A 12,767-nucleotide genomic window follows, 5' to 3' on the forward strand; every position below is an offset into this window, starting at 1 on the left:
GGTTTACACTGTTTGTAATATGGATATTATAAAGATAAAGACAAAATAAACGAGTACAACAAGGAGGTACACATACCTACTAAGGAAGTTAAAAAATGGAAATTAATATCAAAGCCGAATACGGCTATAAGGCACTGATATGGTTTTCTTTCAATATTTATCAGGTATTTTTATTTACATTCCTCTGTAACGTTATTGTACAATCTATGAAGCATTAAATATATTATCCTACTAGTGATTCGAGTATTTTTTGTTACATTAATAACATGGGAACTGGTTTATTTTTATATTATGTATATATTTTATGTACAATATATTTTGTGATGTATGAAAAAAATAGTTTCTCATTTATAAATAAATGGAATGTATTTAATGCGTCGAATAAGTAATTTGAATTAGAGATATGAAATTAAATAAAATTAATATAAAAATTAATGAGGACTCAACTATTAAATGATTTGTTTAAATAAATGTATATAAAGGGAAAACATTTGGCGACAAAAAAACGTTGAATAGACAAATGTAATATAACTGAGGTTCTATTTAAAACAAAGTCGATGGATTATTTTTATATGTAATAAATAATTACAAATGGCCACTCAATGGTAAGAGGATACGAGATCTTAGAAAGGATGTATTTTACGACATTTTAAATGTTACTGGCCAACCTAATCAATACCATACTCGCTTATTTTGTTTCAGAGATGAACTCTATGTCATTTCTCCAATAATATCACAAGATATTATTTATTTTTCCTCATGAATGATTTTAATTGACCTGCTTAGTACATTTGCTACCGTTAGGACAGCTACCATAATTCAATTTAATTATATTCATTCAGTAGGGTTTAGGGTTAGGGTTTTAGGGTAGGTAGTTTTAAGTTTTACTAACTACAATTGTTGCTGAAATAATAATCAATCTACGTACATTATTCCAAACTGAACAAATCACCTTTAAGTTATTTTTACAAATAACTATTTTCGAAATATGTATGAATTATATCTTTAAAGGTTTCTAGAAGTTATATAAATTCAACAGAACAGATAAGTTATCGAATATAACCAATTGTTAGTAAGTTCATCATTGTATTCTTAAAAATAAATATTTCATAATGTTATATTACATTATGAATATTTATTTTATCTTTTATCGTGTCGACTTGGAAACACAAGTCATAGTAACATAACATCGATCAAGAAGTGCTATAAAAAGCCAAATGTTGCCGATTAAATCGTCGAACGCTATCACAAATCAACATTTACAGAACCATCTTATTACAAAATTAAATATTAATAGCTGTAAATGTCCCACTGATGAAGTTTGCTTACCCTTAGTTGGGAAGATTTGGACCTTATTGTATCGCGCTGCTAGAATGCCTGTTGGGGGCTATTGAATACAGTCAATTAATTTGACTGTTTGTTGGGAATTTTCCATTTAATTCTGGCTTGTTTTCGTATTTTGAAAATAAAACGTCATCGTCATCGTTAGGTATTTTAAGGCATATTTTTATTGATTATATGAGTTTATATGAATAGTTGGCTGAAGAATATTTTGAAATTGATTTGTTTTGTCATACATATAGATTAAGTAGCAGTGTAAGTTTACATTACGTGATCTAGTATTAATTTTATCGTCAAAAATAATTTTTAATGGTAAGAGAACCGCTCATAAATCAAATTGGTTTTGAAATGAATTATTGTTCTACGAGCGGTTTTTACAATCAGTTTAATTCATTTTTTTTTTAGTTTTTCCTGTCTTTGAACATTACAATTTATAAATCCGTTTTTATTATTGTTACTATTTAATTCTACAGGTTTATAGAAATAATATAAATAAATATACTTATTTGTATAAGAACAAGGTTTGAAGTAATTAATATAAAAAAATGCCAATATACTGAAATAGTCATTTATTAATTTTTATTTATATCATCGTTAGCTTGTTAAAAGATGTGGGTGATGGGGCTGGCGGCGTACGAGATACGTTTAAGGTATTGGTGGGCGAGGGGTGAACCATACGCGAAGCTGGAAGCGATCAGTGGCGTCCTAGTAATGGTGACAGTGTTGATTGGGGCGATCAGACCTGCGGAGCGCTTCTTCAATAGATGTACGCCATTTTTGAGGAACTGCGCATTAAAATGGGCAGAGCGATCCAAGTTGACTTCTAAGGTGTCTAAGGGCCTACCGTCAGAGCCCAAAATGTTGGCGGGCTGTCCTGGGGCTAGCGACAATGGTCCACGGTAGTTGTAAGGCTGGAGAAGAGGCGCGGAGTAAGCCAAAGGAGCGGCGTACGCAGCGGCGTATGGGGTGGCGTAAGGGGCGGCGTAAGGCACGGCGTAAGGAGAGGCATAAGGAGCGGCGTAAGGAGCGATGTAGGCAGCGGAGCGTTTCTTCAAAATGTGGAATCCGTTGTCCAGAGCCTTAGCGGCATAATGAGCAGAGCGGTCCAAGTTCACGTCCAAAGTGTCCAGGGGTCTGCCATCAGAACCCAGGATGTTGGCAGGCTGACCAGGAGCGAGAGAGTATGGTCCGCGGTAGTTGTAAGGCTGGAAGAACGGCGAGTAGGCCAGAGGAGCTAAGGGCGGCACGTAAGACTGGAAAAGGGCCGATGCGGACGCCGCCGCCAGGACGCAAGACAACACCACCAGCTTAAACATTTTGTAAGTGGTCTGTGTTGTTTTCTGAATTCAGAAACACTGATGCATTTTTGGTCCGTCCAAAGTCTTATATAGGGAAAATATGTTGATAAGCGTCGCGTGAATACATCGTTGGCCGTGAGAAGACAAGTTTGTTAAAGAAAGTTTTTCTTAAAAGGGCACATTGTTTAAATAGCTTTTGTTTCATTTTGCTATCATTAACGAAAAATATTTAAATTAATATAATATAAATAGAATGTTATTTCCAACTGTTATTGTAATAATTGTTTTATTTTATGATATTTTTATTTGCTAATAAGTGTTAGTACATAGAAAAAGTCATTTTATTTATTTTGTTTTAGGTTGCGTATTTTCCATATTTATTTAAAAAAAAATGGCACCATGGCCTGTTGGTTAATATGAGAGATTATTTTAAGAAGATTGCGCATCAGTAAGTTTTTATAGATTCAACAACTTTATTTATTATCATAACAGATTCGAACATACGTACTTTGTATAATTTTACCGTTATAAATTGTATTCGAAATAAACATGTCTGTAAGTACGCTGATACATAATTTAGCAAATAATTTCGTTATAACTATCCATTATTTTAAAAGAAGAATTAGATAAACAATAAAATAGAACGAAACCTTAGAACTTACGAGTGAGTATTGTTATATATATATATATATATATATATATATATATACACAACAATACTATATATATACAATATATATATATGTGTAAGTACATATATATATGATACGAATTCCCACCAGCGTCCTTTCTGGTCATTTTATTTCGGCTGCTTTGAAATAAATTCCTAGTTTTTATACGTTTTTGGAACGCTAAAAAAACGTTATATTTTTAAAATAATCTGCAGAACAAGTTTTATAAGGATTTTTTTCAGTTATTAATGCTTTTTTGAGGGACACAAAAAATTAAAATAATATCGTTTACGTCTTCCATTTTTAAATTTGAGCTGATAATGATTATTTGAAATTTCACAAATATTTAGTGTTTATTCGTTTTTATAAATCAATAAAAAAAAAGAAAAAAGCTTAAAAACGTGATAAATCAAATCTGTCAATTTTGGATCATGAGGGTTAAAATTATTGCAAATAGTCACCCCTATCACCTCCTAGCGGATGTACGTCGAAATACCAATAACCCTGTATATTTAGAAGCAACAATCATTATGTTAATTATTTAATTTGTTTCTTCGAGTAACTTTGCGGCCACTTTGGTTGTAAATTCTTGAACACAAGTACTCTACTAAACGTTGTATCTTATATGTTAACCTGTGCATAAATTGAAGCTTGCAATGACTAAATCCGCCGTAATTTACTATTCTTCAAATAAATAATTGGTAAATAACGTATAGTATAATAATGTGTACCTTTGTTCTTTAGCTAAATACAAATCTAAAAGAAAAATGGCATACATACATTGTAGTATTACAATGCCATATAAATTTTCTAAATTTACATCGACCTATATCTATTTATTTTTCCATTGAGACTGAAAAATATTCCAAAAGAAATAATTATTCCTTTAATGATCTATTCACTCACGAAGGCGGAAGTCGTGTCTTTCCTTTATTATGAGCGTTAGAAAATTTATTTTATTTTGTATTTTTTTTGAAATAATCATCATAATATTTGGTATTCAAGTAGTCGTAAGAGCACTTTTGAATCTTTGTGTTATACGATCATTTTTTGTCTTTCATCATCATCATCAGCCCGTTTTTGTCCACTGCTGGACAAAAACGGGCTCTCCAAGTACACGCCACTGTGGTCTTTCCCCGGCTACTCGCATCCAACTCCTGTCTCCGTCTTAAATTAAATCGCATAAATCGTCACACCACCGTGCCTGAGGTCGTCCTACACTACCTTTGCCGAGACACGGTCTCCACTCTATCTCTCTCATATCTCCACACAATCCCTCAGAGAAACACCGAGCATAACCCTTTCCATAGTACGCTGAGCGACTTTAAACTGGTGGACCAGCGTTGTTTTGAGTTTCGGTTCCATATGTCATGACGGGTAGGACTAGTAGGATAGGTAGGTTTTGTCTTTATTCTTACATCACTCATATCAGCTATCGGTCGTTTTCAATAACCCATCATCATCATCATCATCAACAGCCTGTTTTTGTCCACTGCTGGACATAGGCCTCTCCCAGTGCACGCCACTGTGGTCTTTCTCCGGCTACTCGCATCCAGCTCCTGCCTGCCGCCTTGCGTATATCGTCACTCCACCGTGCCTGAGGACGTCCTACACTACGTTTGCCGAGACGCGGTGTCCACTCTAGAACACGTTTTCTCCAACGGTTATTGGTTCTACGACAAATATGGCTAGCCCACAGCCATTTCAGCTTACTAATCCGGTGTGTTATGTCGATGACTTTGGTTCTTTGACGGGTCACCTCATTTCTGAAGCGAACCCTCAGAGAAACGCCGAGCATAACCCTTCCCATAGCACGCTGAGCGACTTTAAACTGGTGGACCAGCCTTGTTGTGAGTTTCTGCTCCGTATGTCATGACGGGTAGGATTAGTAGGATAGGTAGGTTTTGTCTTTATTCTTACATCACTCATCTCAGCTATCGGTCTTTTTCAATAACCAATCTATCCCTAGTTTCAATAACTAAATATAGCCAAATCTATTATTTCGTCCTCACTCCCTTTTCAGTAAACTGAAGATTAGCATTTCCTATAGAAACTATTGAGGACGTCCGTAGTTACTTACGTAGTCAGAACGGATACTAGAGATGGGAACGCTAATAAAATCGTGACCACCAGCCTTTCAACAAAAGTTACAAGTTACTCTCGGATATACGAATCTATCATTCTATAAGAATGTCATTCGATTAGTCACTGTAATTTCTATTAATCGGACTAAAAATATTTTCATATAAATGATGCGAAAAAATTATTGGATCTCATGTAGACCCAAACTTCTACCTCAACAAGACCCAAACGTAAAGCCTAACTTCACAAACTCAATACTTTAGTCAAAATATGAGTTATTGTAAAAGGCTATTAGACTATGTATTGAAAAAAGACATTTTGTAAGTACAAGAGTAATTTATATCATTACTAATTATATGATATATAATATTCTTTAGTAAGGGTAGCGTGCTTACGTAAATCATAGATTATATATCTAGTCGTCTGAAGGATTTTTGTACGATTACAAGCAAATTAAGGAATTTAAGATCTGTTTATCAATGATTAGAGGAGGTATTCAGTGTATGCAAGTATTAACTGTTTTTTTTTTAAATACAAAAAGTATGAGTCTCGCTATAAATAAAAAAAATAACAAGAAGAAAAACCGACTTTAAACAAAACACTACTTTAAAACAAAATAATATGCACTAAAAAGTAATAAAAATATTTACGTATTTAACATGACATATGTTAAATACGTAAATATTTTAATATTTTAATTCTATTTCTCCTAAATAGATAGTCAAGAAAACTTCTTCCTCGGTAATTTGTAAAAAACATACTTCTTAAAGTATCTAGTACTTCTAGCATTCATTTTTGATAGACATACTGTAGGGTTTACTTGTAATTTTTTGCTTAATATTTTTTTATTTAATTCTCTAAAGCTATTATTTATTGCAATAGCGTGCAGTTCCAACCGTTATTAGGAATGAAATAAATTTCAAAAAATGTTTTAACAGGCATATAATTTGTGTAGTTATTATTTACATCTTAGAATATAGCGAAGTTTATAGCACGTGAGCGATAGGTGCGGCAGAATAGGCGATGGCGTGGCTTACATGTGCCGCGGCTAAGGGTGCCGCATATCCGTAAGTGTGGGCGATCAGTGGCGTTCTGGCAACGGCGACCGTGCTTACTGGAGCGAAGACAACAGAGCGTTTCTTGAGAAGGTGTACGCCACCGCTAAGGGCCTTGGCGGTGAAGTGTGCAGAGCGGTCCAAGTTAACGTCCAAAGTGTCAAGAGGCCTGCCGTCAGCAGCTAAGATGTTAGCAGGCTGACCTGGAGCAAGGGACAACGGTCCACGGTAGTTGGAAGGTTGGAGAAAAGCCGCGGGGTATGCATAAGGAGCCACGAAAGGAGCGGCAATAGGTGCAACAACAGCTGCAGATCGCTTCTTCAATACGTGGAATCCGTTGTTAAGAACCTTAGCGGTGTAGTGAGCTGAGCGGTCCAAGTTTACGTCCAAGGTGTCAAGAGGCCTGCCGTCGGCTGCAATAATGTTAGCAGGTTGTCCAGGAGCAAGAGAGAGTGGTCCTCGGTAGTTATGAGGTTGGAAAAAAGGTGCAGCGTATGCCACAGGCGCTATTGGCGCCACGTAGCCAGCAAAAAGACCCGACGCGGACGCCGCCGCCAGGACGCAAGACAACACCACCAGCTTAAACATTATGTAAGTGGTCTGTGTTGCTTTCTGTGAAGAGAGACACTGATGACATTATGAAGTCGTAAGCGTCTTTTATACTTGCATCATACTATTGACTTAATGGGCGGCACCGGAAAACATCGTTGGCCATGAAAGGACAACTTCTACAAAGAAACGAAAGCTAGTTTATATATCAGGACGATTTTTGTTCTCCTTTAAGAGAAACGTAATTTGCGAACTTGTTCTGATTTTTTTACGTGAATGCCAAATGATATACACGAGCCTTTCCAATGTTTCAATAATACATCTCTCTTGATTCAATAAACAGCGAAACGTACAATATTTACGACTGCACAAAGACTGAACTGGATTTATACTGCTTGTTAAATTTATTTATAAAGACATTTTTATTTCTGTCGACTCAGCTTATTTTTACTTTATTTCAATCGCATTACAAAAAGATAGGCTACGTTAGGACTAGCTACGTTTCAACAAGTCGGATAAACATTGAATCTTATCATAGACTTCATTAAATACAATAATTAAAGCGTAAATGATATCTTAAATACATGGGCATAAAGATAGCTTTTATTTTGTGTCAACATTCTGAATTTAGGTTAAATAGTAATCCACTTTATGAAACTTTAACGTGAGTTCTCCGGGGACAGTAGACGACTCTATCGTTTATCGATTTCTCAAAATGTATTAAATGAAATCGGATTTATCAAATTAAAAAATATCATTAAATTTGTACATTTAATGTGTATGCCATATTGTGTTTTAGAAGTTTAACGCTTGCTTATAAATAAGACCAATGGAGATCCTCACATTTTTATTTAAGATATTTATCCTACTTTGCAGCTTATAATAATAATAATAATCTATTATTATAATTTAAAACTGTATTTTCACAACATACGAAAATAATTATTTAAAGAGGTTTTATATATTTTTCTTTGACAAAATATTTATACTGATAAAACATTTATACGATTGTCCTCAACGCGTGCTATTCATTGATTTTCTTCTGTTTTGTTAAATGATTTGATAACATAATTATTATATTTATTTAAACATAGTTAATTAATACAGATTTAAGAATTAAATAATTAAATAGCTTTAGTGTTTTTTTATATATAATTAACGTAGCTTACATTGACGTTCACTTTAAAAAATAACTAACAGCGATACCTAAGAAATATAGAATATTAATATCTCAGATAATTTAAATAATTAAAAAACAAACTAGACTGATTTACTCAGACGTTCGCCCACATCCTGGTAAGTTAAGTATTATTTATGATTAGATAAACAAAATAAGTCCCTTTAAAAATCAAATAAATACTAAAAATAAAATTTTAAAATAAATTTACACCTCACTTTTTACACGTGTACATACACACACACACACACTGTTGTCGGTATAGGAAGATTATAATGGTGGTTTTATATGCCTTATATATTTGAAATTAAATATTACAATGCCATTGAATGTGTTATGCACAGCTTTCTTTATGTACACTTAAAACATTATATTTTGGTTAAGATTGACATGAAATTAAACAAAACTCATAAGCTTACTTAAATCACTATAGTAATAATTATAGTACATTAGAAAAACATTACATTATTTATGAGCCAAGTCGTATATATTGGTACTAGAATATGAGACTTACTTCATTTGAGCTTCACACGGCTTCTGATAAACAGTTAGTGCAAGACAAGAGCTTATTTGATTTATTTATTATTTTTTAAAGTAGGCAATATATTTTATTGTTTTTTATGTCAAATAATTATATTTTTATTTCTTTTACTCATCAATTATATATATCCATTGTCTCCAACACGTTTCGTATACATAAAGAAAATATTATTTATAAACGATTTGTATAATTTTCGTATTAATCAATTTAATAATCCTAGCATTGTTCATTTTTATGAAATATATGTATATTTAATATATGTCTATTTAATATATGTATAATTAAATCATATTAAATACACTTAACATTTTGACTCTACTTTATAATCTCAATGTTTGAATTAGATTCTCACAATTCTAAACATTTAAAGCTAGAAAACAACTTAATCCATTTTTTTTATTCTTGATCAATTCCTACAGTTTGACATCTAAGTAATATATATAATAATAATAGAATTAGTAGTTTCTACCTGCGGATTTACCCGCATGTGATAAATAATCAGGTGTATGATTTTATATTTAACAAACAAACAGATATATATTCTTATTGGAAAATAATATTAGGTAGGATTTTTAATGATTAATTTCTTTATTATATGAATTTTCTAATCCGATATTTGAATTAAAACCCCTTAGATATAGTGTATATTTCCTTAATAAAACCCTGTTCGTTAGAAACACGATATATTAATACTGAGTTTTACAACACGTTGAATGATCTTATTTAAATATATAAATTATTCAGGAACCATAGCGATACACTACGTCATCCAGAGTTATATGAATCTTGGCTGACCTAAATCTAAGGTAAGATCACGTTACTTGTTCACACCTCTGAAGCGTTCAGCGATGACGTTGATGCTATTTTTAGAGACAAGCCGCGATCGAGAAATTAAAAGCGAGATTTAATTATGATTCCACTAGTGACCCGCCCCGGCTTCGCACGGGTGCTATACTGATATATTCTATAGAATTTGTTTATCATCACATCAGTGACATCACATCAGAAACTTTTAAAATCATTCCATGTATTATATAAAAAAAAACCTTCATCTGAAATCACTCAACTCACTCAAATGTTGTATTTTAAAGATCTAAGCGTGCATAGGGACAGACAGTGGAAAGTGACTTTGTTTTATTCTGTGTAATGATAATATTTTCATAAATAATTTATACCTTAGATTTTATATATAAATAGATAGAGTGTCGCTTTACTATACCAGTGTTGCCCTTATTAGCTAACCGTTAGCCACTATTCTGCCAGGCGCATTCTCAGTTTTGAGAGTCTATATAGGCATAAATAATTATGGATTAAAAAGTGAAGAGAAAACTGTGTCCCCCTTTTTATATGCCCGCACGAGGAAGTATGAGACTTGGCATGGTTAAAGTTTGTATGCAGAAGGAGTACAGAAAGAGAATACGTAATAACTTTGTGTTACAAATATTTAATAATAAATAAAATAAACAGTGATCGATCGATGTTGAGATAACACGACATGTCGTACTTTTAAAACAATAACATTTTCTACAGGCTTTATTAATTGTTATGATGACAAAATCTCAAGGTCATCGACGTAGCTGAGCCTCATGTTATGTAATAATGACTTTTTTTATGTTATAGGTTGGCGGACGAGCATATGGGCCACCTGATGGAAAGTGGTCACCATCACCCATAGACAATGACACTGTAAGATATATTACCTTACATCGTCAATGGGCCACTAACCTTGGGAACTAAGATGTTATGTCCCTTGTGCTGTAGTTACACTGGCTCACTCACCTTTCAAACCGGAACACAACAATACTGAGTACTGTTATTTGGCGGTAGAATAACTGATGAGTGGGTGGTACCTACCCAGACGGGCTTGCACAAAGCCCTACCACCAAGTAAAACTTTAGACTGATCAGTAAGTGAGCTATGTCTACAAGCCGTCTCGAGTTCGAAAAGGGTTTCATCAGCTTTCTATATAAAATAAATGTCTATTATAATATCTTATCAGCCAAACTGGACTAGTGGTCATATAATGTGAATTTCAACTGAAGTTAACAGGTATAAGCCCAGTCAACAACCACAGAGGTTTGTGCTATTGTGGTTATATTTAATTTTGTGAAGAAAATCATCGTAAGAATCGCAATTTACACTGTAGTATGAAATTTTACTACGTGTGTATATATGAGTTAGCATTGAAGGAGTGATAAACTGAAACCTTCTCATGCAGCAGTAGTGGACATTTAAAGTCTGTTAATATTAATATACACACAAAAAAAATCACAAAATCTTATACTATATAGATAGGTACATTGTCAGCTAATTTAATAAAGAGGTTACTGTCAGCATACACAATAAAAAAATCGATGTATTAAAAAACTCCATGAAAATTTTTGTACTATTTATTTTTAGTCTTATGTTATTAACGATTTCGTTGTATTCAATTTAAAAAATACAATGTTTTAATATGGGACTGACAGATACTTTTCAATCACTGATTCCTTATCAGACTGAATGCATAAAATACAAGGTAAGTGTTTTTTGTATTGAAAATCGAAGTGGTAAATCCAATCTAAATTTTAATTCAAGCTTTTTTAAAACTCAAGTATGATATGAAATAAGTGTTTCCTCGTGTCATAAATTATGCGTTCATGATAAAATAATATGATTTTATAAGTTAATTGTATGCACAGTACATAATCTCAATCTTGCTCTGCATGTTTCAAAATTACAACTTACATACGAGTAGTTATGGACTGTACAAGACGATAAGAAAGGTCATAATTTTTTTTTCCTTTTAAATAAATCTAAAGTAGAATATTTTAAGGCCATAAATGTTAAGAACTAATGTATATAATATTTTTATTAATATTTTTTTATTGTATAGTTGAATACTACTAATACGGTAACAATATTTAAAGCTCAATATTATATTAAATTTGTTTACAATTGGTAAAATTTTAGCAACATTTACAAAAGACTTATGTCTTGTTGAGTATTGGCAACGTTATAAAAAAGTCAGCTTACACGATATAATTAACATATTTTTTAATAAATTCGTCAGATTTAAAATTCAGAAACAGAATTACATGGCAACTGAAAATGTCTCAGTATTGGGCCTCTTTTTGAGAAATACTTGTGAATCTGAAACTTTGGTAAAAATTGTAGTTAGTTGGAAATACGAGATTGTTTGTAAAGTAATAATTAAATTTGAAAATTTATTTTAAAATAGGTAATTGAAAATATTACTGAGCTGGCTTTATCCAATCAAAATAAACTTTATTCAAATAGGCTTTTGCGAGCAGTTTTGAATCGATCGATCATTTTACAGGATTCATTACACGTAAAGCTACCACTGGCTCGGAATGTAGATTATACCGAAACGAATCGACAAAAACATATTTATTTATTATTGATTTTATTTATTTGTAATGCAAAACTGTATACATATCATTAGAGGACGTTGTCCCAATTCAAAATCCCAATATATTAAGGAATGTATTCCGATTCCAATTACATACGTTACCAAATAAAAAATTTGAATTACTATTTATAACGCATGAAAGTCAACAAGCACTCAACTCCACCCTTTTTGATCATCTATTAACAAGTTATACGTGTTATTACTAGAATTCAAAGCTATTAAAGTACCTTCTCTTAGAAATATCTAAAGTCCACGTGCCGCGCTAAACAATGCTTCGTGTTACACAAATAATGGGAAGAAATATGAAATTTTATAGAGAAAAGGTGTTGTACAAAGGGCCGATTGAAAATGCATTAGTTGCATAAGAAATGGGTTCTAGATATACAACATGAATAAAATCTATATTAATTAACTATATTTGAACCAGTTAAGGATTTGATAAAACTTTTTACTAGTATAATTCGAATGCATGGTTCACTAAATCTCTTGTAGGCAATGTATAGGTATGGTTTTACAACACTATCCCAACAATGCTAATACTATATAGTTTATGGTAAATTAAGACAAAAACAGATGATCTATGTATGTAACGTTACAAAAACATTTGGACATGAAACTACTATCGATGTTTTTTTTCAAAT

At 32.5% G+C, this 12,767-nt stretch overlaps 2 protein-coding genes across 2 annotated transcripts; both read right to left on the reverse strand.

The window, feature by feature from the left end:
- Positions 1-1,895: 1,895 nt before the first annotated feature.
- Positions 1,896-2,685, reverse strand: LOC124536085. Its single transcript, XM_047112521.1, has one exon. It carries the CDS (start codon positions 2,655-2,657, stop codon positions 1,944-1,946), a length of 714 nt encoding a protein of 237 aa, XP_046968477.1. The 5' UTR covers positions 2,658-2,685; the 3' UTR covers positions 1,896-1,943.
- A 3,632-nt stretch (positions 2,686-6,317) lies between these two features.
- LOC124536087 lies at positions 6,318-7,088 on the reverse strand. The gene has a single exon (XM_047112523.1). It carries the CDS (start codon positions 7,033-7,035, stop codon positions 6,379-6,381), a length of 657 nt encoding a protein of 218 aa, XP_046968479.1. The 5' UTR covers positions 7,036-7,088; the 3' UTR covers positions 6,318-6,378.
- Positions 7,089-12,767: the final 5,679 nt, after the last annotated feature.

This window comes from Vanessa cardui, chromosome 16, assembly GCF_905220365.1.
Source record: "Vanessa cardui chromosome 16, ilVanCard2.1, whole genome shotgun sequence".
Classification (NCBI taxonomy): domain Eukaryota; kingdom Metazoa; phylum Arthropoda; class Insecta; order Lepidoptera; family Nymphalidae; genus Vanessa; species Vanessa cardui.

What these genes read in the sequence shown, in the direction of transcription:
- LOC124536085 (XM_047112521.1), bottom strand. Translation starts at nt 2,657, where the DNA reads ATGTTTAAGCTGGTGGTGTTGTCTTGCGTCCTGGCGGCGGCGTCCGCA.
- LOC124536087 (XM_047112523.1), bottom strand. Translation starts at nt 7,035, where the DNA reads ATGTTTAAGCTGGTGGTGTTGTCTTGCGTCCTGGCGGCGGCGTCCGCG.